Source organism: Phalaenopsis equestris, unplaced genomic scaffold, assembly GCF_001263595.1.
Source record: "Phalaenopsis equestris unplaced genomic scaffold, ASM126359v1 Scaffold000236, whole genome shotgun sequence".
Taxonomy (NCBI): domain Eukaryota; kingdom Viridiplantae; phylum Streptophyta; class Magnoliopsida; order Asparagales; family Orchidaceae; genus Phalaenopsis; species Phalaenopsis equestris.
The window spans coordinates 306376-333611 of record NW_018164678.1 but is presented as its reverse complement, the minus strand read 5'-3'; the positions used below and the strand labels follow the sequence as shown (position 1 = coordinate 333611).

The 27236-nt window shown below is 34.6% G+C and overlaps 2 protein-coding genes across 2 annotated transcripts; one reads left to right on the top strand and one right to left on the bottom strand.

Moving 5' to 3' along the window:
- Window positions 1-1789: 1789 nt before the first annotated feature.
- Window positions 1790-9189, top strand: LOC110023928 (BI1-like protein). The gene is made up of 4 exons (XM_020723585.1): window positions 1790-2148; window positions 3341-3466; window positions 3767-3924; window positions 8750-9189. The coding sequence occupies exons 1-4, from the start codon at window positions 1905-1907 to the stop codon at window positions 8978-8980; spliced, it is 759 nt and encodes a 252-aa protein (XP_020579244.1). The 5' UTR covers window positions 1790-1904; the 3' UTR covers window positions 8981-9189.
- Window positions 9190-13677: 4488 nt separating this feature from the next.
- LOC110023921 (BSD domain-containing protein C22A12.14c) lies at window positions 13678-15314 on the bottom strand. The gene is made up of 2 exons (XM_020723578.1): window positions 14193-15314; window positions 13678-14151 (listed from the first exon to the last, which is right to left on the bottom strand). The coding sequence occupies exons 1-2, from the start codon at window positions 15312-15314 to the stop codon at window positions 13912-13914; spliced, it is 1362 nt and encodes a 453-aa protein (XP_020579237.1). The 3' UTR covers window positions 13678-13911.
- Between the last annotated feature and the right edge of the window lie 11922 nt (window positions 15315-27236).

Here is a 27236-nt window from a genome sequence, read left to right as displayed (position 1 = left end):
TTTTACTTGGGAACTTCATTTTATTTCTATGGGAGACTTCATTTTATTTGAAAAATGTTTTAAACTTCATTTTATTTCTATGTTATTTCATTTGTTGTTAATCCCTGTTAGACTTTTCATAATAGTTGTAGTCCTTGGGTTAAATATTTCTAAATTCATATCAATTCTGAAGTATATATTTTAAAATAAGGATAATACTTATAATAACAAAAATATCCATTTTTTATATTTTAAAATAGTGAAGCATAAAATGTGGGTTTGTGAAGCACGTGATGTACTTTAGAGCCCTTTGATCTTTAGCATGGTCATACTGTTTGTTGCCCGTGATACAAAAACTCACATAGCTCACCAAGGCATCCTCGCGAGCAATTCTTGTTTGAGTTTAACGACCAGCAACCAGATCACTCTACGAACAAGTAAGATAAGTCATCAAGGTGAATGAGTAAGCATACAATCATGCAAGAAGCCCACATTTTGATTATTCGAATAAAACACAAAACAATCACAATGGGTGCATGAAAGGGCGAAGCACACATCATGTAAATGAATGCAAAGATGTTGCATGTAACATGACACACACGAACTAGATGTATCGGTAAGACAAACTACGTATAAAAGAGGAATTACACATGCCCAGGGGACCCAAGGAGCCATGCGAAAAGCAAGAATCAACTAAAAGGACACTTATGAAAAGGATTTACATCTTAAACCCTAAACCCTAAGTATGCAGGTAGTTCTCACTCCAGAATTCGTGTGGGGCTTTCATTAACTCTTCGATTTAGTAGAGCGAGAGTCCCCTTTTTAGGAGTCTATCGGGGTCATTCTTCTAAGCAAGAAAAAAAAGTCGGGCAATAGTTGACTTTTCAAACTTACCCCATCTCAGCTTTCATTGAAAATCTCATCAATAAAAGGATAAAAAACCGTGTGCATCTCCCTTCCTCTCCTCTCTTTTAATTGAGAAAGAAGGATTAATATACACTTAATAAATAATTTTCATATTTTTAAGAAAACATTGATGGTGCTGTCAAAAAAGTCATCATCGTGTTTGATTTGATTGGTAAACAAATTGATTGAACATGAACAATTTTTTTTAGCTTGATTTAGAAATGAGGCGAACAGGAACAAAAATTTGTTCATTTGTGTTCGACTCATTTTGGCACGAAATAATTAAATAATTAAATAAAAATATTTATTTACATTCTTTTTATATTAATTTTTATATTTATTTTAAAAATGCTAAATTTTTATTATTTTTAAAATTTATTTTGTTGGTATAATTATAAAATATATAAGCATAAATAAATACATAGAATTTTGGTGGTTGCAATATAAATGTCACAAAAACAACTCATGGAATTGGGAGAAGACATGCAAATAAATATAATATGGGTGGTGTGTATGCAAGTGGTTTGTAAATAATTAAATAATTTGTTTTAATTGAGTTAAAATTTAAGGTGGCTCCTTAAATAGTTAAAGGAGCCAAACACGAGTCAATTCGAACAAATAAGTTTTAATGAAGCTGGACAGCTACTTACGAACTATTTCGAACACGAGCCAAACATGAATAGTAAAAAAATTAGACCGAGTTTGCCAAACACGTACAAGCCTTCAACTCGCCCAAACTCAGCTGATCTACACCCCTACATATATAGATTTTAATTGCTTTGTATTTTTTTCCCCAAATAATAGAAAAACTATATTGTATTTTTAAAATACATATAATATCTCATCAAATACACCCAAGGTAAATAAAAGGATTAAAAATATATTTATATTTTGGGAAATTTCCGATTGGCCGATTGGGACTAAGCACCAACTTCACCGGCCATCATCCTATTTTCTCTATCAGCAAGAAGCTGAGGAGAGAAGAATTGGCAGAAGCGAAGCTAAAAATCGAGACGAAGATGCACGGTTTCTCGAAGATTGAGAAAGATGTGGACTTGGAGGCGGGGACGCTCTACCCCGGCCTGAGTGCCGGCGAGAACGAGCTCCGATGGGGCTTCGTTCGCAAGGTCTACGGCATCCTCGCCGCTCAGATTGTTCTTACCGCCGCCGTGTCGGCCGCTACCGTGATCTACGCTCCCATCAATAATCTCCTCACCGGATCTCCTTCTCTCGCTCTCGTTCTTGCCTTCCTGCCTCTTATCTGTACGATCCTCACATACATACGTCTTTCTCCGATCTGTTTCTCGTTTGTTTTGCGATTTTCCATTTTGGTTTTACATTTTTAACGCTATCAATTGCTTAGTGTTATGTGAGGTTTTGCTGATGTTTGGATTTGTGATCTGAATGTAGATTTTATTGCATATGAAATTCTGTAAGTGTTTGGATTTGTGATCTGAATGAAGATTTTATTGAGCATATGAAATTCTGTAAGGGAAGATAGTTGACATTGAAACTGTGGATTAATCGTAAGAATTATCCCTGTGCAGTCAATTTCATCGCTAGGATGGCGCGATGGCTTTATCACGCTCATTCATGTTATAGCTAAACTAGATTTCTTTTTTAATTTCTAGGGTTACTTTTTCTTGATGGTGAATTGGATGCTTGGGGCGAACGGAGACTATTATTTGAGAGATTGTGATACATCCTAGGATTCCTAATGAATGGTCATAGATCTTGGCCTCAGAAGCTTCAATTAGATTCATTTCTTCGATTTGTTGAAATTCAATATTTTTATTGCATTATAGGAAAGATGCAGTTATATTTAGAATTGTCAATTAAATAACACAATTGCTATATTAATTATTCGATTTCAGTTCTTATTGTATAAGTTGCTAGAGGAACAAAACAAACTAATACATTGGAACTATGTTAGACAAGACACGAGTCAGTAAAAGATGTGGTATCACCTTACTGTCTTTTGAGATAACTAAGAAAAGGAATATAACTGGGATTTTAACAAATGCTTAATTTTTCTATCTTAAACTAAGTTTTATTCATTCATTGCAGCTCAAAGTTCAATGCAATCGAATAGAAGCAGGAAGTTTGCTAGACTTTGTTTTTCTTTTTTTTTTTTTTTATAATAAACTAACTCATACATCCAAATATGCTAGGCCTTTAATACTAGATCTTGTGGTTGGAGACAAAGTACCCAATCACTAGGCCATACGGGCTGCAATATTAGACTTTGTGGTTTTATGAAGATGTAACATCATGATCATTAACTTTATGGAACTAGCCCTTACCCTTTCAAAAAATAAATAGGCATTAGCATTTTGATTGCAATATTGTGCTAAATAATGAATTGTTAATTTGCATGCTTGATAAACCTTTACTTTGATTAATTTCTATAAAGTATTCTACTACTGTGGCTGCTGATTAGCTTATCTGTTTACAGTGATGTGCCCACTTTACCATTACCAACAAAAACATCCACTGAACTTTGTATTAAACTTTGTATTTCTTGGGTTGTTCACTGTTTCCCTCAGCTTAAGTGTTGGTGTGGCTTGTGCAAATACCAAAGGTATACTTCATTGTGGTTATAATTTAGGGAAATTTACATACCCAACACATATTCCTTATGTGTTTACATATCCTACTCCTAAACTTTCATATTTACATACAGAGCACTTTGGTGCTTTAAATCAATACATGAAAATGTGTATTTGACTTTTAAAAAGCCCTTATAATTGAATTTAGGTGTGAGATATGTAAATACATTAGAATTGCGTGCTATGTATGTAAATGCCCATATAATTTAATATGCCTTCATGCATGAGTTATGAATGATTAATATTTTTGTTTATCTTCAATTTAATTGTAGGAATGATAGTACTTGAGGCGTTGATTTTAACATCTGGTGTTGTATTATCGTTGACCGGCTATTCTTTCTGGGCTTCTAGAAAGGGGAAGGATTTTAGCTATCTTGGACCAGCTTTGTTTGCTGGCCTGGTGGTTCTTCTGTTAACAAGCTTTATTCAGGTAATTAGTCTCTGTAAACCAATTCCTTCTCTTCTTCTGGCGCTTTTAATCCAAGTACTACTTTTTTCTGCATTGTTTGTTCTTTAAGATTAATGATTATCGAGATATGTTGAATTTGGAATGTATGGAATATTCTTATTTCATAAACCATCCTAGTTTCTTTGTTGCAGAAATTTAGTCGGTATATCTATATGGTACTCTGTTGATATGTGGCACAGCTCTTAATGCATTTAATCAGGATTGTATGAAACCTGATATCTCGCTTTCTTTTTCATCCTTGTTATTGATAGAAGTTAAATATATAATTATGGTGTGATACACTCATTTTGAAGGAACAAAAAAATTCTAGCATGAACTTTTATGTTTGGCTTGTTTTTGTTGGATGTATGTGTACGCTGAGATTAATTAAGCCATTAATAATTGATTTTAATGTTTTAAAAAGGATAATGTTAATATGAAATTTTAAAATTAGAGAGAATAAACTTTTGAATGGTTATATTAGATTAGGTGGATGCAGCAAGACATGCAACAATGAGATAGGAGATTGAAGTTAGGCTGTACAAGAAAGAATGAAAGCGCAGTAGACTAAAGATAATATTGCTATGCAAAATGATAAACTAGAATGAACATTGTATCGATCATTAACTCTAAAGAAGAATTCATTTAGCTGGCCTCAAATTTTGATATGGCTGCTTATGCTGATGATTTGATATGCATAGTTTTATTTGGTTCTATTGATTGTTGAGACCCACATGGAAATAATAATTTGTTTCACATTGAAAGTGAAACAAGACTTGACTCCCCCTTTCTCCCCCTCTCTCCCACCCTTCCCCTTTCCACCTTCCCCTTTCCCCCTCCCCTCTTCCCCCTGTTTCTTATCCACATGAGCCTTTGTTACTGATTTTTTCTTTGGACAAACAAGACTGTTCCTGAATTTCAAGCTTGTGTAGCATGAACATATTGGAACTCCTTGATGCTCATGTTCGCAGTACAGTGTTGAAAATTAGAATATCAATATGCATTTTTTATTTTTGGACAATTAATATATTTCTCCGAATCAAAGTTTGTTGCAGGATTTTGAACCTTTTTCTAAGCTTATCTTGGTTGCTGGGTCGAAATGAGTATTACAAACATATATTTTTGGTTTGTGGTAAGCCATGCAAGGTTTCCTTTCTATATATTTACCCAAAAAACGTAAATGGGTTGAGCACATTATTCTGTGGCTTTGCACCAACAATATTACCAGGTCACAAAAATGGTTAAGCATAGCCTATTTGCTCAAGAGGATTTTTATGCTTAGGCCAAGATCTAAGTTTCAATTAATGCACCTAGTACAAGTAATATTTTTTGTGTACTAATAATAACTTTCCTCTAAAAAATAAGTCCTTATACCAATAAACTTAAAAGGCATTTTTTGGATTGAATGTATTGGTTTTGGAGTTTAGGTTTTATACAAGCTTGAAATTTAGGATTTATTTGTAGAAAGCCAGTCCTTATTGAACAATGACATTGGGCATAATGTTAACAAAGGTGGAGGTGGAAATGATAATGAGAGTTTGATATGAGATGCCAAGCCGGCTTTCTTTCTGTGGAAAAATGAGAGTTAAGAAATTGGGAAGTTCTCTTGGGTCTAATTAATTTATATATCGATGATTCCCCCAAAAAATACTATTATGGTGGAGCAGAGATTTCTACTGTTGAGAAAGAGGGAGCCTTGTGTCTATTTTTGGTATATTAAAGTGTTATGGGATTTTGGTGGTAAGTTCCTACCACTTGAAATGATTCACCACACTAATGTGACTTTTCCAAGTCAATTATGTGCTTTTGCATTGCCAAGTTAGCAAAGGGCCTCCAAATGAATACCTCCTATTGAGAAGCCCTTTCACTTGAGAATATTCAATACTATTAGCAAGTGTCTAGCAAGTTACTTTGTCAACGTGGATCTGTCACTTTAGGATGAGGGTTGCAATATACTCTCATAGAAGGTTAATGATATAAAATGCTCCTTGGTTGGAGCGAAGAAAAAATTTGTAATATATTCTTAAAGTTGATTCAGGATGAGGAAGCACATATTCATTTATAACAAAGTGAAACTGAATGAGAGGACTATTATTGAGCTAGATAAGGAAGTGATAGGGATGGCTATCGGAGAAATTCAATATTCTAGAAGAGAACGCCCATATTGAATTGGATCAATGCATATGATTGATATTCATTGCCTCTAGAATGCAGTTTATATCTCTTGACTCAATCTTAGTGATGGACTTCAGGAAGGAAAATGTAATCGGGGAACTAGTTTCTCACTTTAAATCCAAGTGGTTAGCATATGAGATCATTGATGTATGGTTGCTGTAAATCTTTTGTAATACTATTACTGTGGAGATTAATGCTAATCATGCTACTAAATAACCTTTAGTGAACCTGGTGATAGGGGTACGTATTAAGAAACATTTGTTTATCTGGTCGTATTCATGATGGTTTTGCTATATCATTATAAGAAGATTATTGGAACATTATTAATATATAGATATGCCAGGGAGTGAATCGCTTCTTTCCTGATGTCCTTCACTAAGGTTGAGTCAAGAGATATAAACTGCATTCTAGAGGCAATGAGTATCAATGATATGCAATTGCGGAACTAGTTTCTTTCCTGATGTCCTTCACTAAAGTTGAGTCAAGAGATATAAACTGCATTCTAGAGGCAATGAGTATCAATCATATGCAATTGCGGAACTAGTTTCTCACTTTAAATCCAAGTGTTTAACATTTGAAATCATTGATGTATAGTTGTTGTGAATCTTTTGTAATATTATTACTATGTAGATTAATGCTAATCATGCTACTAAATAACCTTTAGTGAACCTAGTGTTAGGGGCACGTACTAAGAAACAGTCATTTATCGGCTCTTATTCATGATCATTTTGCTATATCATTATAAGAAGTTTGTTGGAACATTAGCAAGATATAGGTGTGCGAGGGAGTGAAACACTCATTTTACTAGGATAAATATCATACTACTGGAAGGGCATACATGGCACTAATATTGTTGAAAATAAAAAAACTCCAGTATGGGCAATCATCCGCCATGAAATTTAAGTTTTTCCTTAATTGGTTGCCGAATAAACATGTATTTATCAATAAATAAGTAATCTTATCCCATCAATAAATCCTTTTACTTAATACTTAAGAAAAAAATAAGAAAATTTAGAAAGAAGTGTAGACATAATATATTTGCCCACTTTCAAGAAAGTGGCTAGTTTGGCCTTTGTTACTAACATTCAAAATGACAAACTTTCTTTAGCCTAATCAATTTAGGCAATTAATTCCCTATGACTCAGACTACAACATCTTTTGCTAAAATCCTTGACAGATTGAAGTCCTAGTTGTTTCCCTGCAAGGGCAAGCCGGTTTGGTTGTAATTTTTACCGGCTCTTTGAGTAGCATATATTGTGCAACAACCTAGTAGAAACAACAAATTCGTGATTGTTATCTGGGATATTGAGCAAGGTTATGATATAGACATGGCAAGGATCCCTAACCTGATGTCCTGACTTCAAAAAGTCTCTCTTAAAATTTATTTAATTGACTCTTGCCTGGTGTCAATCTATATTGACCCCTCTTCCATTCACTTTTTTTATGTTTTCTGATAATAGCAATTTATAATTTAAAGCAAAAGTTCAGGAGGGTTGCATTGTACAAAACATTATCATTGCCTAACTGACCAAGCATTCAATTGAAGTTAATTGGCTGCTTGCTCCAAATTTAATTTATTTGTTGGAGGAAGCAGAGCTTGTTCAAGATCCTTCGGGTGCAAGAGCACAGATAACATACATGCTTAGCCTGTCAATGCAAGCAATTAGGTTGTTCACTTTTTTAGTCGATTTGATGATTCTTTACTTCGAAATTTGAAGATAAATTGCCCTCTTCTTATCCAGTTAACTCATGCGGGCGAATTTTTCTCCGGCTTTATGTGTTATCTACTTCCCCGTTCTTCCCACTCGCTAGAGATCATCAAGCATATGCTTATTCCTTCACCTTCTTATGTTTCGTCATTCGTTTTTGCATGATGAGAGGGGCATGAAATTAACCCTTTGTTGTTGAACTATTCTTCTTTGACTGGGATGGTCTGATGAAGTGACGGAGTGTCACCATATTGTGAAGATCGGACCAGAAATTAAACTGGAAGGAGATTAAGTTTCAATAAAGTTGAACCAAACTGGATGAAGTAATGAACATTAAAATTATTATAATATGTTTTATATCATATAAGAATAATATTTTCAATATTCTAATTTTCACTCTTATATATTATAAATTAATTTTTTAAAATAAGATAGCTTAATTCTACTCTATTTTTAATCTAAAACTTCTAGCCGTCTGATCAAACTCAAAATATGAAACCAATTAGGTTCGCCAGTTCAACTCCAATTCTAGTTGGTTTTATGCGGACGCTTTTTTACGCCTAAAATCGAACCAACCAATGATTGGTTCAGGATTGAATACATACACTAAAATTTGTATACTCTACAAGTATAATTCATTCTCTCCAAGTTACCAACTGCAAATCATTTTTTTGTGTAATGAGGTTCGATTAAACAACATTTGCAGATTTAACCTTTAGCACCTACCAACCTCAATGCAACCATATTAAACTGACATCTGCCATCATTATGTGATTCAAAACTTACTATTCATACAAGCTCATCATGCATTGTATGTACTGAAACCTCAATGCAACCATATTAAACTGACATCTGCCACCAGTATGTGATTCAAAACTTACCATTCATACAAATTCATGCTTTTTATGTTACCGTAACTGCAGATGTTCTTCCCACTTGGACCAACCTCTGTTGCCGTATTCGGCGGGCTTGGCGCTCTCGTCTTCTCGGCCTTTCTCATCTACGACACCGACAACTTGGACAACTTGATCAAGCTGATCAAGCGTTATACCTACGACGAGTACATCTGGGCCTCGGTTGCTCTCTATCTTGATGTCCTAAATCTCTTCCTCTCCATCCTGAACCTTCTGAGAGGCATGCAGTCTGATGGCTAGTGGAGCCCTCAGAAGAAAAATAACTGGTTGCATGTAGGTTAAAAAGGTCTAAACTTGACTGAAATTTAAGACTGTTTTTAACAAATCTGTAAGTGCATTGTGTGTGAATGTCTGATTAAGTGAGGTGTATTATGGAAAGTTTGGTATTTTAATGAGTTTTTGTGTCTGTCACTTTCATTTCCAGAATGAATTAAACTGGTTTTTGCGTTTGTGTGAATTTCCACAGGATTTTTTTTTTTTTTTTTTTTAATGTTCAACACTTGTGTTAATGGGGGATTTACATACATACCATATAATTGTATAAATAATGATATAAATCTTATTATTTAGATGTATAACACTTTATTTTCATACATCATATTAAAAGGTACCAATTGCATTTTTTTTTTATGTGAAATATATCTTTTCATGCATATATTTTGATGTGATTGTAACACTAAATTGCTATATAAATAAATATTAAAATGTAGGTGTTAAATGCATAAATACATAGAATTATATGATATGTATTTAAATCTCTTTTTTTTACTAGATTATGAAAGTAAGTGTGAAATGGATGTCCATTAAAATTGAATTCAGGATGAGGTTGAATTACAAGATGTCATTTAGCAATGACAAGAGATTGATGTTTAGAACCTTTTGGTTCCAGTTGATTTGTTAAATTGTCATAAGTTTTTTTTTTTTTTTTTTATCTCAGATAAATCCTCAGACACAATTTATAATGTAGTATATGTAAAGTTTAATTGCTTTATAAAACTATTGAGAAATAAATATGTGAAAAAATTGCTCCAAATTAGTGGTCTCAATTCGGGTCGGGTTCAAGTCAGCCAGAAACCAATATGTCCTCGGGTTGGCAAGTCAATTTCAAATCTATTTAGGGTTTAGATGTTAGTTTGAACTTGTTAAAATTATTACATCTGGAATCTGGACGCAAGCTGTGTTCGGACAACAACTGTGATTCACCGGAGGTCGTTTTTTTTTATCCTCTGCGCCCTCCTGCGTCCTCCGGTGGATTGCAACAGTTTTGCAGACGCAGCTTTCATCCGGACTCCGGATGTAATATTGTTTTCTGAACCCGACCTAAAAGGCCAAACAGAGGGTTAGGATCCTTAATGCAAGCCTACCCAAATATTATTCGGGTCAAATTGAATACGAATTTTACTAGTCGGATTGAGATCAAGTTGGCGCGTCATATCAATTTTTGATACCCATACTCCAGTTGAACCCTTTATTTTTTAGTGGGGATTTAATTTTTGATTGGTCAAATTAGCTTCAAATTCTATTTTAACCGGCTTGACACAATTGAGTTCGTCTTATTCAAATCGATTATATTTTTCATACATATATATTCATTAAAATAAAATGTAAAATGAGTATACTTTTTCTAACAGGGCTTGACACATTAAAAATATCACTATTATTTATTTTTTAAATGTGAAATATATTATCATGCAAATGCTTATGAGCCCAAAGCTTTATATGTATAAATATGAAAGTTTAGGTGTTAGGCATGTAAATACATAAGAGTTGTGTGGTATAAATTATGTCTTTGACATGCTAAATATTATTTTATATACCTTCCAAAAAAAAAGATTAAATTTATTGGTATTTCTTTCTCAATATATGAAGCTTGCACTCAAAGATTTTTAGTTCCAAAAATCAAAATGTCCCATAATCAATTTATCAAGTTACTTAATTCATTAAAGGAAGATCTATATGCATATCATTCAATTCCTATGTATCCACATATCTAGGACCTATAATTTAATTTCTACATATATATCATTTTCTCTATGTATGAAAGTTGTATTCATATTTTAGATGTGATATGAAAGATTGGTATAAAGTATAGGCTTGTTATGAGTCTGAACTGTCAGAGTCTAGATTTCTCTAATGCTACTGATAGGTTTCCTCTCTTAGTTATGTTTGAAATATTTCAACATTTCTTTGGGAGGTCGTACTCATCTGCTGTTGTCAATTCTACATTGGCAACCAATTCTTTGACAGTCTCTTTCTGTCGAAAGAATAAGAAGGGAATCTTGTCTGGTGTATCTTTTGTAGCAGGACAACCTCTGGGTTATCTGGCCTCTTGGTTGCTAGACACATAAATAGTAAAGTTTAGGTGTTAGACATGTAAATACATAGGAAATGGTTGCTATGTACATAAATGTGGCTTAGCATTACAAATATTATTTAAACACAAAGAACTCAAATCTTTAATATCACATCAAAAATAGAACTTTTATCACTTTTTAAAAGTGAAATACACCTTTTTCATGCATAAGTGCTACATAAGTAAATATGAAGCGAAGCTGGAGTCAAGGAACTATGTTGCAAACTGAAAGAGCCCTGATATCTTGTTGTCATCAGCCCACCAAAAAAAATAAAAAAAAAAAAAAAAAAAAAAAATTTACATTCATACCACCCAATTCCTATATACTTGCATATCTTTTTTTACATATTTACCATCCAAATCTTTCATATCACATAGAAAATTGAGGTCTGGGTGTTGGATATGTTAATACATAGAAACTGAGTGGTACATATGTAAGACTTCCAAAAAATTAAAGAAAATAATACATAAAAAGCACTCACCAAGCACATATATTAGCAGGAACGTTGTGAAGTCCAAGCCAATTTGAAGCCACAATTCAAAACTCTGTCTATGCTTTGCTTTCAGTTTTTAGTTGTTAGAGCAGATTTGTTAATGTGTAGTATCTGTAAGAATGTTGTATAAACACTTTTAGGAAAAAAATCAAAGCACTCAAAACCTTGATTTTTAAAAAAACTAGCATTCCCTTTCGTCCATTTTTCAAATTCTCACTCAAATATCCAAAATCATAATAAAAACTCCACCAAAATTTTTCATTTTTATCAAATTCCCAACAGTTTGATGGTGGCATGTGTAAATGCGCCGATTCGATAGTTCAAAAAGATGATTTGGGTGCTGGTTTTGCAAATAGCAATGTTTCAAGAGCACGGCATGCAACTATCCCAAAAATAAAATATGTATAATATTGACAACTGCTTTAATAAAAAAATTCATTTCTGGTGAACAGCTTCGCAGCTACCTCACTCAAATATCCAAAATCATAATAAAAACTCCACCAAAATTTTTCATTTTTATCAAATTCCCAACAGTTTGATGGTGGCATGTGTAAATGCGCCGATTCGATAGTTCAAAAAGATGATTTGGGTGCTGGTTTTGCAAATAGCAATGTTTCAAGAGCACGTTATGCAACTATCCCAACTACCTTTGTAAATAACTTATACCTGTCCCAAACAAACCCTAAGTCTACACATGACATCTAACCTTAGACTCATTAGCCTCAATCTTGGTTTAAAACACTTATTATAAGTTTGCTAATCATAACGTGGACAAGAAATTAGGATGCTTCTTAACCAGAATGAGAACTTGAATTAGTACAATTCCAATTTAAAATCATAATTAGCAATCATATCACTTCCAATTAAGAATACAAATAAAACGCCAGAACACGCCCATACATTTATATTTTACATTTTACATTTTACATTATTTCATACGACTATAATACTTTTTAGTCTTAAATAACCGGCCATGTTCATTGTCAACCATGAGTTGTAATATGTAGCTGCATTTACACCCAATTCCTATGCATTTACACATCTAACACCTACACTTTGTTTCTAATATTAATACCATCCAAATTATTCATCACACTAAAAATGTGGAAGATTTACATTCCCAAACAACAATTGATCCATTACACTTAACATTTTGTCCCACTAAACATCGGGTTGATACACAATTATTGACTTATTTTGTCGCCCACATACCATTTAGCCTTCACGCTAGTTTTATATAGGCTAACAGAACCTTGTTAATGGATAAATCCTTCAAACAAACAACTAAGCCACAAAGATATGCACTAAAATACAAACAATGTTACTAAGAGAAAGCCTCTTTATGTTCTCATTTTATGCATCCAAATCCAAAACAAAATTAAAATAATTGATGACAATAATTCTGTTGCACCATCCAAATTGGATCAGTCAAACAAAAATTTCTCTATAAAACAAGCTCATGCCTCTAATTGATGTGCGCAAGCATTTTTGCGAACTTAGATATGCCTTCTTCATATTGGCTAATTCAAGACAATTGTGTTACCATGACTAAATAGGTGTATTTTCCTAATACAAGATTACTACATCATGTAAAAAGAAAATTATATGAAGGAAGAACTAAACCAAAAATGTACATTGCATTAGTCACCTAATGCAAAAATCTTTTTATCACCCATTGTAAGGCATCGCCACTCCAATCATTGGACTTAACTATATTATCCTACTTTTAACGGTGCTTAAAAAAAAGCATCTTTGTGCTCAAATGATTTGCATATTGGTTGGAAACAAAATGAAAAATCCCAAGATGCTAGGTTCAAGTGCTCAAACCCGCCTCTAATTGATGTGTGCAAGCATTTTTGCGAACTTCGGTATGTACTCTTCATATTGGCTAATTCAAGACAATTGTGTTACCATAACATCCAGAGAATTTTCCACTACAACAGATCCTGCAATCACGCTCCTATCCATCCGATTCAGAAACAAAAGAGCTCTAGAGCCCTGACCATGTTCGTGGATGATGATATCAAGGTTTTCATGAAAGAAAGAGATCAAAAAACCAAAATTTTCCACTCAGAAAAAAGACGTCCAGAGATAAGATACTTGAAATTCAATTTATTAAGAAGCAAGGATGATTATGCACATTAAAATTACATTGTAATCGAATGGTAATTTCCAGTATAAAACCTAGAAATGAGCGAGACATAAGATAGATAGAGGAAAGCCAAAGTTATGCAGACGCTTTTATACCTACATACCAAGGCTTCACCTGCCATCATCACCTTCAAAATTAACTTCTTTTGTATACTTGTTCAAGGATCGGCAGGCTAATCATCATCTTCAATATCCCAAGTAAGATCCTCGACTTCTTCCAATCTTTTGTGGAGATCCACTCTATTCGTTGTTGAACTGGTTCTACCTACTTTCTTCTCATCGTGCTCGCCAAGATCCTCAATCTCATCCCATCCAAGATCTTCTTCCTCTGGCATAGAGGTCTGGCTTGACACGATAGATATGTCGCTATCTTTGCATGATCCCGCAGGCTCAGATTTTTCATACGGGAGTACCTTATCAGTCCCGCAGGCTCAGATTTTTCATACGGGAGTACCTTATCAGCTGACTTGGTAGTTAATCCCTTGCTGGCTGGTTCTGCATCATCCACTGCTCCAACAGAAGGTGCCGCTATTTCATTATCAGTCGCAGTAGTAAACTTCAAGATCAAATCTTCAGGTACCGCATCAGGTTTCTTCTCCTGCGCAAATTGAATTCCATCGGTATCAACCTTCTCCTTCCTCTCCACTGCATGTTCTACCTGACTGCTTTCCCCGTCTACCGTTTTTGCTTTATCATCTTCTTTAATTTCTTCATTTCTTTCGTCTTCACCATCCTTCTCTGCCAGCTCCTCCTCCTTCCCCTCCGCATCATCGTCATCAACCTCCCAGGTCAAATCCTCCTCGTCCTCCCTCAAGATTGCCCGCTTAACGAAATTGGCCCTGACATCCTCCGCCTGCTTGAGCTTATAAAACTTGTAAAAATAACGTGTCCAGAATGTGTCATAATCCAAAACAGAAGGCACGAGCTTCTCAAAAAGGTCTTCTAGAGTTCCATTGTCATAGCAAAGAGTCTCAATCTCCTCCTCCTTCCCCTCCAGCTTGAACTCAGACATCCATTTGAGGAAATCTTCTGCGTCCTCCGGCTCCTCAGAAAAAGTATTGGGATCTGACTGCATCGCCAAAACCTGTGCCTCAAACCGGCTGTACCTCTTCGATGCCGACGCAGCGACGGCCGCGGAGGCAGGATTCTGGAGATCGGAGGAATGCGTCTCGGCGTCAGAGTCAGCGGAGAGGAGAGCATCCTTACCCTCAGAGATAATCTCCGCCGTTCCGCGCCACACGGATCCACCAAAATCGTCGATGGCCTGTCCAACAGACTCCAGAGACTCCTGTGCCACCGAAGCGCCAACCTCCAGCGAGGACGGTAGATCGCGAACAGCGCGGGCGGCGACCTCCCGGATCGCCCCCCGCTCCCTTTTCCAAACCGGACATGGAGTATTCTGCTTAAGATTAGAATAATCTCTCGGCTCGGAATCGGCCACCGTCACTGCAGTAGTTTCAATCTCTCCTTTCTCGTCGTCTGGCCGACTATGGGGTGCAGCGGATGGGGGTTCCTCATCTGAGGAAGCATCAGAACGGTCTGGATCACTCGAGAACACTGATTTGAAGAAATTCATGACAAGCAGTTGGTTTATTAGGGTTAGGGTTTTGGAAAGAGAGAGATTGGGGGATCGGACATGCAGCGGATGGCATCCACGGTGGGGAGGCAGAAGAGAGGAGTCGGTGTTGAAGATAGGCTGGAGGTAGGCGGGTCTTCTTTACGTGCACTAGAGAAAAGGACCACAAAAAGTGACTCGAGTAGTAATTGACTCGGCAGCTGACAGGTAATGACTAATGATGATGTGGCATAACAGAATTTTGGCACGTGCCACAAAGAATCGACTAATGGGTACGGTTGATTTAGAATAAAATTATGAATGAAACTTGGCGTTCGGCGTGGAGGATGAGCGATGGTGATTTAGAATAAAATTATGAATGAAACTTGGCGTTACTTACGGCGTGGAGGATGAGCGATAATTCGGCGTGGAGGATGAGCGATGGATTTCCCCATAATTTAGGATAAAATAATTTAAGCAAATCATTTAAGAAATTATTAAATTCAAGGGGCATTTACTTCCTATATGTTTACATTTCTCACATCTTAATTTTACTTTTCTATATTAAGGCCACTAAAATCATTCATAACATATAAAAATATCACTATTTTAGATATGAAATACGTATCTTGTCATAATTAAGATGTATGTATGTTTGTGTGTGTGGGTGTCTATATATGTATGTATGTATATACGCCGCGTATTCAGATCAGTTGGTCGGGCATCAGCTTGTCAATTATAAGTCCCCTCTGGTCTAGGGTTCACAATTGTAGGGTATGATACTCGAATTCTTAGACTCATGAGGGATGGTCGAGGCTTATATAATAGTCAGCGGTCATTCTTTTAATAGAACATATTTGAAGTTTAGGCATTATATATGCAAATACATAAAATTGAGTGGTATGTGCGTGTATTGACAGAAAATTAAAACTTCTATTAAGGGTCAAAAGAAATCAATTACAAAAGATGAGCTCTAATAAAAGAAAGATTTAAGATATCCTTATCAAGTAAAAATTACAAAAAAAAGGAGAAAAAAGAGTATCCGACGAGACAAGTTGTGAGGAGGCACCCTCTCCAGCTAGCAAATTTGTAGCTTGGTTTCCTTCCCTGTAAATATGAGTCCATTTGATAGTCATTTCCCTTAAAAGGCAAAGAATTTTCTCCATGACAAGTTGTAGATGCCAGAAAACTGCCTCATTTCTTGTGCAATAGTTCCACAAAGTTAATGAATCCATCTCAACATGTAATATGGACCATCCCAATGATTTTGCCACCTTGACCGCGACAAGAACAATATCAGCTTTAACAAAGATATGTGATTTAACCACAGAATGAGAAGAGAAGAAAACAACACAGCAACCCTCAGAGTTTCTAAAGGCACGACCAATATCATTAGTATACTCCCTAAAACTACCATCAGCATTAGTCTTGATTCAATCTCTACTAAAATTTTTCTAGTAAACTAGTTAAGGAAGAAGTTTCGAAGACTGACAAATAAAAATGTAGATTCTCTTGAGGTAATCACTAAGCTTAGCTAAATTTTTGTGCTTCATCTTGACAAATTTGACGCCTTATACGGATAAGATATTATGTGAAGGAATGTACTGTCAGTGCTTTCAACTTAGTTATCATGTTTCAGATTGTTCCGGCAATTCAGAAGAAGCAGGAAGTAATCACAGGAATAACATTGTAAAAATAATTAGCAAATTTTCTCCAATCATCCAAACAATCCCCAAAGAAGTTATAGCATGACACAAGAATCTCTAATTTGAAAAGATAACTAAATCTCCTTCAAATCTCCAAAGGAACCCACAAGATAGCAAAATGTGATTAAGAGAATCCTCCTCAAATGGAATGTTATCTCAGACCTTTCAATTTTAAAATTTCATCAATAGGAATGATTCCATGCATCATCCTTCAAGTAAAAAATGAAAGGGAATGCTTCAGAAGAGGGGACCAAATCTATTTAGATCACCAACAAAAGAAGATCCTGAAAAGAGAGATAAATAGCTTTGGAAATGGAATGACCAATATAACCTTTCACCAAACTTCTATTTTTGGTTGCATGGTTGAGGGGAATTTACAAACTTCTAATGCATGAATATACAACAAATTTTGAATTTTAGGAACATCCCAGTTCTGGTCCTCCCAATAGTTAGCAAAAATTAAATTAATGCCCATCCATATGAATGAGTCAAAGGGCCATGAGAAGTGTTGCCAACATACCAGAAGCTAGGTTACCATCACTTACTTCACATATCATAAATTGTTCAATAGTATTTTTACATTTAAGTATCTTTTTACATATAACAAAATTAGTTGGTTAGGCAGTACTAAATAAAGGATGGGCATCTCCAGTATTTAGCTTACATAAGCTTATTCCACAAGAAATCCTTGAATCTATATTTAATCAACAGCTTCATGAAATTGATTTTCATATAGTTAAGAATAGATTGTTTTTGTTCCTTCCTATTTTTATTTTTAAATGAGTCGTCGATTTTTTTATCTTTGTATATTTCTGTTTTTCAAATAAGTCTCTCATATGGATAATGTGAATAATTGGAAGAAGTGAGGAAGTAAAAAAGCAAGACATACGACAAAGACAGACAAACAAGAGAAAGAATGTGGAGAACTTTCATACGGATGACACGCCTTAAGATTACTTATTTTTATATGTGTATTTCATGTACGTTATTAAGAACATTGCGCTTTAATGAAAAATATTTTGTGTGTTTATCATTTGATGTACAAGAAAAGGAGTTTAAGAAAAAAAAGGAGCAAAAATAGAGCAAAATGGGTTAAATGAAGCCAAAGAACAAAAAAGTTGACCTAGCTCCTTGACGCCAGGATCTTCTAGAAGCTCAGTGCTTAGGCGCCACTGTTGGGTGCCTAGTCCCCAGAGACGGTTATGCATATATTCATTGAATTTAGACGAATTTCAAAAATGTGCCTGAAGTGAAACTTGATTATTTTCATAACTTTATATATATAAAGCATTTCCATAGTCCAAGAAGAGAGGAGGAGAGGAAAGTTATTTTTTGGTAAGTTAGATCACCATTAGAGTGGTTAGCCACCATAGTGAGAGTCTGGTGATTTGAGTGTTTGTTGAGACTTGTGGAGTCAAGTTCAATCAGGAAACTACAGAAGATTGCCTTGGGGAAAAATTTGAGATAAGTATTTGTACTTTTATTTAAGTTTTGTTTTGTAAACTTGGTTTTTAATATATATCATATTTTATTTTGTTATCCCCATGAATTCTGAGTAGCTTTCTTTTTTTTCCTTGTAATAAGAACTAATCATGTGTGGGGTTATAATGTTTTGAATATTTCTTTTATTCCAAAATTTTGTGATGATATTTTCACCGGTTCTTAATTTGCTTTGCAAACTGTCCATTTGTGATGTTAAAATTAGTTGTGAAACATAATGACCTAGGAGGACTATGATTTCACCTAACTACGGAATACCACACTAAACCTTGGATGGAGGGGATGTCACATCCAAGGGGGAGTGCGAATACATAGGGAGATAAGTATTGATGGGCGCAAAATTGATGATTCTAGAGTGATCGGCTAGAACCCTTTTCAATTTGTTATTTAGTTCGGAACTTGAGGCATGGTTGGTCATATAGAGAAGACAGTGGGTAATCTGAAAGTGAGAGGCTAGAATCTACTCAGCACAATCATATCAATTTGGAACTTAACTTTGTATTAACTACTCAGCACAATCATATCAATTTGGAACTTAACTTTTTATTAACTAATGTTTATGCACTCGTAAGAGGGTAAATAATAGGTATGCTCATATTTTTCACAAAACCTCATTTGCATCTTTAGGCATTTAATTCCTTCACTGACTATAATCTCTTTACAAGGGAAAATAATTTTATTATAATCTTAATTCTTTAAACATCTGTAGTTTAGAAAATTTACATATACTTTTATCTTTAATTTCAAATTAGAAAACTTTAGTTTATGCTCTTTTACAAACAGTTCATTATTATCCTCCTGCAAATTTTGTTTATAGTTTAAGTATAAATATTTCTAAATTTATATAGAAATTCACTTATTTTTCTTATTTACTTGTTTTTGGCTTTCCTGTAGGTTCGATATTGAGATTTTTAAAGAAAAATTTATATTACTTGAAACGATATGTATACTTGCATAATACCTCTAGTGTGTAAGTCATTAATCAATTTTATAACATATTTATTTTGTACAGTAGTCGCTAAATATAAATTGGGTCAAGTTTTTTACTATCTTTCTGAGGTTAATTAATTGTGTAATTGTGGGTTGGGTTAAATTTTTGGCATCGTTGCCGGATAATAACATTATTTTTAACGTAGAAATTTTTATTTGATTGTAGATTTATTGTAGGAGAATTGCATTTTAATTTCCCTTTATCAGTATTTATTAATTTCTTAAAAAATATAAAAAAAGAAAAATAAAATAAAAATATATTTTTATTTTAAGTGTTTTGTTTCGTTTTTTTTCTGATTTTTTAATTTTGCATTGGTAGTTTGGGATCTGAAAATAGCTTACGAATCTGGGTTAGAAAGAATCATAAGAAAAATTTGAAAACAAAAAGAAGTTCATAATTCTATAGAAATGTCAAACACTCACAAAATAATTTTGAAAATAAAACTTTTGAAAATGAACATCATAGTATACGACGACCTTTAAGGAACTATGTGAACCCTATAGCAAATGAAATTCACTTAACTATACAAACCCCTGTTGTAGTGGTTAACTCATTTAAACTTAAACAAGTTATTATTCAAATGGTACAAAAAAATCAATTTGGGGAACACCATCTGAGGATCCAAACTTACACCTAACAAGTTTTCTAGAACTATGTGCGACATTTAAATATGATGACGTACCAAACGACACTGTTAGACTTAGACTTTTTCTTTTTTTCTTAAGGGATAAAACTAACATGTGGTTAAAATCATTAGCAAATGGATCTATTAGAACTTAGGGAGAATTAGCACAAAAATTATTGGCTAAGTATTTTTCACCTTCAAAAACTGCTAAGCTTAGAAATGAAATAACATTTGTTTATTCAGTATGAATGTAAGCTAATATACGAAGCTTGGGAACGATTTAAAGAACTCTTGAGAAGGTGCATGCATCATGTTTTGTTAGACTTGTTAATTATTCAAACATTTTATAATATGCTAGTAAGATCTCTTATATTATTATTGATACTACTGTTGAAGGTTAATTAATGTCAAAACTATTTGATGAAGCTTATGCGTTAATTGAAGAGATGACTACGAACAATTTTCAATGGCTCTCTAAAAGGGTAAATCCTAAGAAAGTTGTCAATGTTTATGCTAATGATGTAATTTCAATATTGGCATCTCAAGTTACTGCAATATCTAAGAAGATATATCAAATTTAAATGAACTTTTCTTAAACACCTCATTTTATTGAAGAGAATTCATTAGGACATATGATTGATTCTCAAACTTCATTAGAGACTTTAAATGCAATAAAAAATTGACCCAATGACTCATATTCGAACTATTACAACCCAGGTTGGAAAAACCACTCTAACTTTAATTAGAATAATAATTTTAATGGCAAAAATAAGCAATAAGGAAACAATCAAGTAAGTCCATTGAAAAACTGGAACAACTAGAGTAGTATAACTATAGGCTTTCTTATCCTCCTAGATTTATAAATAACTAACTAATTAAGGAGAAGAAGTTGTCTGTAGAAGAAGTTATGTTACATATAAGGAATTAATTTACAAAGTCAAAAAAAATGCTGCAATAAGAAATATTGAGAATCAACTGGGACAATTTGCTAACGTACTTAGCAATAGGCCTCGGGGAACACTTCTTAGTAATTTTAAAAAAAATCCTAAAGATAAAAACAAAGAGCAAGAGCAAGTTAAAGCTGCCCAACTCAAGAGTGGAAGGGCATTAAATGTTGGAATTCAAGAAGAGATTGAAGTTGTTGGGGAGAAAAAAGAAACTAAAAAATAAGAAAAATTTGTTCCTATGAATGTAGAAAAACCTGTCTCTCCAGCTAAGATCAATTTAGAAAGACCACGACCTTCATATCCTCAGAGACTTAGACAACAAAAGCTGGATCAACAGTTTTCAAAGTTTTTTAAGATATTTAAAAAGCTTATCAATAATATTTATTTTTCTGAAGCTTGGAATAGATGTCAAGTTATGCTAAATTTATGAAAGAAAATGTAAAAAAAAAGTGGAAGTTTGAAAATTATGAAACTGTTGCACTAAGTGAAAAATGCAGTGCAATAATTCAGAAAAAGCTTCCTAAAAAACTCAAAGATCCTGGTAGCTTTACTATATCTTGTGCAATTGGAGACATATTTTGTGGAAAATCTTTATTTGATTTAGGAGTTAACATTAATCTCATGTCATTATCTATATTCATAAGGTTATGCTTAGAAGAGATTTCTCCCACTATTGTAACCCTGCAATTAGCACCCACTAAAAAGACATCATGATCAGTCTCATCCAAAGCTCCACATGTCACCCTAAGCCCACCAAAGGGTAAAGTAACCAAGACATCAAGCCAGACATCATGTGTTCAAGCATGCCAAGCTCACTTTAGCTGCTCAATCTCCTCCAATTCAATTTTATCCCCCTTCAATGGTCATTGGAGAATCTTGCCTAAAAAATCAAAAGGAGGTCATTCCTCATTTCCCTTACCCAAATCTTGGTCAAGCACATCTTGGAGTTGTCTAACTCTCTCCAAAGGATCTCCAGACAATTCCAAGCTACCCATAACCTCCAAATGACCATAAATGGTTTTGGCTCAAAACCGTGAGCTCTCCCAATGGTTGTCATTCCCTACTCCCTCAACCAAACTTCAAAATTCTTGCTCCTAAACACTCCCACAAACCTTAGCAACACTTCCTCTTCCTTCACATGCCATTTCAACAATTGTTGACCTCTAATTTCACCAAATTATCATAGGAACGTGTTTTTAGTTTTTTTTTTTTAAAAAAAACTCAGAGTCATCAGCTTATCTATTTATTTATCATCATATTATTCCCTTATTCGAATAAATCTCTCTCTCAAATCATACAAATGATTAAAAGTGGAAAGGAATTGAAAATAATGATATACAACAATAAATAGGCCAATAATTTAAAAAGAAATGTGGAAGGCTTATGTATGAGTAATCCTCATGTGATATGTTGAGAGTATACTTCCGAACAAGATCAGGTTGAAATACCTTAAAACAAGTTATCCATAAAGAAAAATCCCTATATAAGCCACCCATAACCAGAGAACCAAAAAGAACATTTTTTTTATTCTGGGGGTCAAGCCCACTCTGAAAGAAATGTATCCCATTGATTATTTATATCTTGAAGAATTCCAAAGAATACTCTCAAAAAATGGAGTCTTACATTATTGTGATAACCAACAAATGGGTCACCAAAATGTTGGTTATTTAAATCAAAAGCATCTGACTACCTTAGGAGCCTATGTTGAGCCACATGGGAGAGGGTGAGTCGCTCAAATCCACAGGTGGACAACGATAGACCGACTAGCGAGGCACGGAGAAATAACTGAGTTGTCTCAACAGGAACATCCTTATGCTTAAAAGCTCATTGCACTATAATGGAAAAGGGTGAATTATCATATCCCAAATGGGAGGCATGCTTATCAGTAGTAGGGGTCGTCAAGAAGACATCAACGAAGTCCCAAAGGATGACAGGGCTCAATAAAGGAAGGGTAGAGTGATCCTAAACAGGTAGAGACAGCTGAGTCAAAGTACCATGGATCCGTCATCCCAAGTTATTATGATCGTAAGTCTACCAAGTTGTGAAGGTAGTCAATCCAAACCAACCTAATACTCCTTGTCATCAATTCATTAATTACATCGTCCAAGAAGACCTTAGTAGCCCTAAGGGAAACTCTAAGTCCTATAACCTATAAAGGTAAAGCTTATAAAGGTGGAACTTACACTTGCCAAATAAAGAGCGAAAATGCCACTAGAAGGAAGAGAAAAGATAAGTACTGCTACAAAGCTGAACAAACTCTTAATAAGGGACTTACTCTTCGTCTGTGTTGAGGAAACCTCTAACGCACTAATCACACTAGAAAACCACATAAGTAGAAATCTATGTTAGGTCAGCCAGGTTGAAGAAGCACGGGGGCTTCTCCTCATGTCATGCAAGAGGCTCTATTAAGTATGATGGGGCGTATAGCCATGCATGAGAACTGTTTTAAAACTAGCCAAAAGGTCATGAAGATGAAGAAAAGAAAGTACAAATTTTAAAATCCTGTAATATTTTATTCCTAAAATTTTGATTAACTTTAATATTTAGTTATTAGAATTTTATTAAAAAAATTATACTTTTAGAGTCATTGAAGAGCCTAAATTATACACATGATTCCCACACAAAACACACACCAAAAACAGCAAAACTGACAAAGCACATGCATAGCAACAAAAGAATCATGACAAGCAAAAAAAGAAAATATAGAGGTAAGTTTCACTGGACGACAACATATCCCAGGAAAGTAGGAAAAGAGCTCGAACTTCGCATATACATGCCCGGTCTTGGTTTTATACATGAATAAAAATTCAGAATTAAGGTATTTGACACGAGCAGCTGCACTTGGTCCCTTCACATGGTTCGATGCATCATATGTCTCGGAGCACGTGCACGTACCTTATTTTTTATACAGACTCGATCCTAAAGGCTCTATCAAATATATGACAAAATAAAAAAAAAATACTCGACCTATAGAAAAATTAGCACGACTTATAACATACAACACATATGAGTCATGTCTGGTAGAAGGGGCTTAGCAAAACTATAGAAAATGTTAATCCTTAAATCATTAATTGCTTCTCCCTTTTTATGTGCGTGTGTGTTTAGGCATGGCTACTTGCAAGAAAACCACCCCTAATAGACTATTATGCATTTTAAACTCAGTAAACACACAAAAGCATAAGCAAAGTGATTTTTGGCTAGGTCAACCAAACCATCAAAGAGGAAGAGTTAAACATCAAAAGAGACTAGTAAGCACCCTAATCCTAGCTTAGCACACTAACTAATGAAAATTTCATAACACAATATCTATATTTTCATTAGAGTACAGGATAAATGCTCTCATATGACTTTGACGAGGTCACCAATTTCAGTCATGTCTGAAGGATCCAAGCGATCTAGAATACATCACTAAGGTGGCATTTTGAAAGGTTGGCCTCACATATGGACTAAATTACATAACTTTAAAAAGTTGGATAATGCATTGGATGCTTTTAATAATAATTGTGGTCCCTAGTTTGACTCAATTTATCCCCAAGTTTGGCTCAATTTATAGTATATATATATATATATATATATATATTATGTTTTGAAAATGAAGGACCTCATAAGTAACATACTTTAGAGCTTTTGGAACCTTTATGCAGTCATACACAAGTTGATCGTAATACAAAAATTTGCATTGTTCCCTGAGCCATACGCGCGAGCAATGCTCATTTAAGGATTATGACCAACAAACATTTCCTCATCTAATCAAATCAACTTGCCACCTAAATAGACTAAGTGATGTACATACAAGTTGCAAATATGAGATAGCATGCCAAGTTTGCTCAAGCGAACATGTGTGGCATACAAAGCGATTTGAGTATAATCTAAATGTTCCAATAGGTATGGACTATGGTCGCTCAAACGAACATGTATAGCGCATTAAAAAATTGAGTATGATATTAATGTTCGAACATGTATGAACATCCATATTATACTTCAAATGTGGTTTAACATCATACGGTTTCTCAAGCGAGCATATGTAGCATCCTAAACCACACCTAGTCCATATATCTGGACATATAGCTTGCATGCTTGATGTGATTGCACCAGAAGTGACAATCACATGTAAAAGACAAGCAAGATTTGATATACATACAATGATCATATCCATTACAGCATGCAAAGCATCAAAATGGGCCAACCAAAAGGTATACGTCTAGGCTGACTGATACTGGTTGACCGATCAAGGCATCCAACAAATGACTGCTAATCGGACCGAACGAACCGAGTCGACCGATATCGGTCAACCGATCAAGGCGTCCAATAAGGACCCGCCAATCAGATCAAACAATATCTGGCGACCGATCGAATCCGCCTAATTCAATCCAACCATTATCGGTGGACCGATCAAGGCATTCAATGAGGGACCACCGATCATATTGAACGATACATGGCGGTCGGTTGAATTAGCCTAAGACGGGCGGTCGAGTTGACCATCATTGGTCGACTAATCAAGCGTCCAACGAGGGATAGCCTATTAGATCAAATGATATTGAGTGGCCATTCAAATTGGTCTAAGGTGGGCAACCGAGCCTTGGAGCATGTAAAATTAATCATTTTTTAAACCCAAATTTCAAAGAAATAACCACAAAATGTGCTAATACACCCAATCACATTCCGGTGGCAAGTTGATTCCTTGCGATCTCACATGGGATCTATGGTTAGTGATGGAGAGGCACGTCAACATCTTATTGAACGAGACAAAAAGACTCCCACCTTTGTTTTCTCGACACAAAGTAGAGGGTTTCTCATGAGGAGAACTCTCTACGACCCAGGGAATGATAATCAAAGAAATGTCATCATTCTCTCGGTCAATCAGCTTCAAATTTCCATCCAAATGAAGCCACAAAAAAATGGCAAAATTAGTACAACCTCGTATATTGTAGGATTTTGGAGCTAAGGTTTAAAGGGAAAATCGCTTGGATTCAGCGGGGTAGTCCAGCAAAATAGATCCCTAACCTATCGGCTAGCCCTAGATTCATTAAAATTCAAACTTAGGGGACTCTAGGAATGCAAATTTACAAGGGATTTAGAAATTTCCCCTATGTGATGATTGAAGAAGTGTGCTCTCGGCTTGTTCCTTGCTCCAACCTTGCTCTGGGAAGATGACTATGTTCCCTTCTCCGAAGAAGGTAAAAACTCTCCTCTTTCAAAGTAGAGATGAGTATCTCCTTCAAACAACTGCTCTCAAGGCCTTCAAACCTTCTTCATGCTTTCTTCCAGGAATTAGTGAGGTCAAGATGGAGAAGCAAGTGGAGAAGTGATTTAATGGAGGAAAAAAAAGTTGGATGAAGAAAAAGAAATTCTCTCCTTGACTTGAACTCTCCTCTCCATAAGTTTTTTCCTCTTCTCCTCTTCTCAAGGCTCCTTAGTTGTTCAAAAATGCAGAAGTTCTCTAGAGAAGAACGATCCAAAAGAACATCTGGATACCTAAAGTTCAATCATCTCATATTGTAACAAAAATAAGAGAATACAAGATGCTCTCCATTTAGATCCAATGAAATATTTTTTTTGATATTTTCCTAAAAAATCATAACAAATATATAATAACAAAAAACATTTGTGACAAATACAACAAATGTGACATATTTGGATATTCCCAATAAATTCAAAAGTACCACTTGGTCTGAGTCATAAAAAGGACCCTTGATCATAGAGATTTTAAGAAGAATGGCTTAAATCATAAGATTAATTGTTAAGATTGATAAAGCAAAGCTTTTAGAACTAATAGAGAACATTTATGGGCTTATGTTGATCTAGAAATTACTAGCATGGCCAATTAAGCTCAAATATGATTAGATGGAACTTCTGAGTTGCTCTGAGCTAGCTTACTTGAGTGCTAATTAAGCTCAAATATGCTAAGGTCAAGGCCTACATATTTTAGTGCTAATTTGGCTAAGTTTTGGGCTTAATCATATTTGGGAAAGTTTATTGGTTCAAGGGTCCTTAAGATGGTCATATTAGGTTGATGGTTAATTGTTTTGACAATGGTCATATCTTACTTGATCAACACCTGTTAGTTTATGGATTGGATCCACTTACCAAATGCAATTAGAATCATTAGTTCATCTAATTAGTCATTAGAGAAGTGGATTTCAATGGGTCATTTAGCTAAGGTTTTAGCAATGG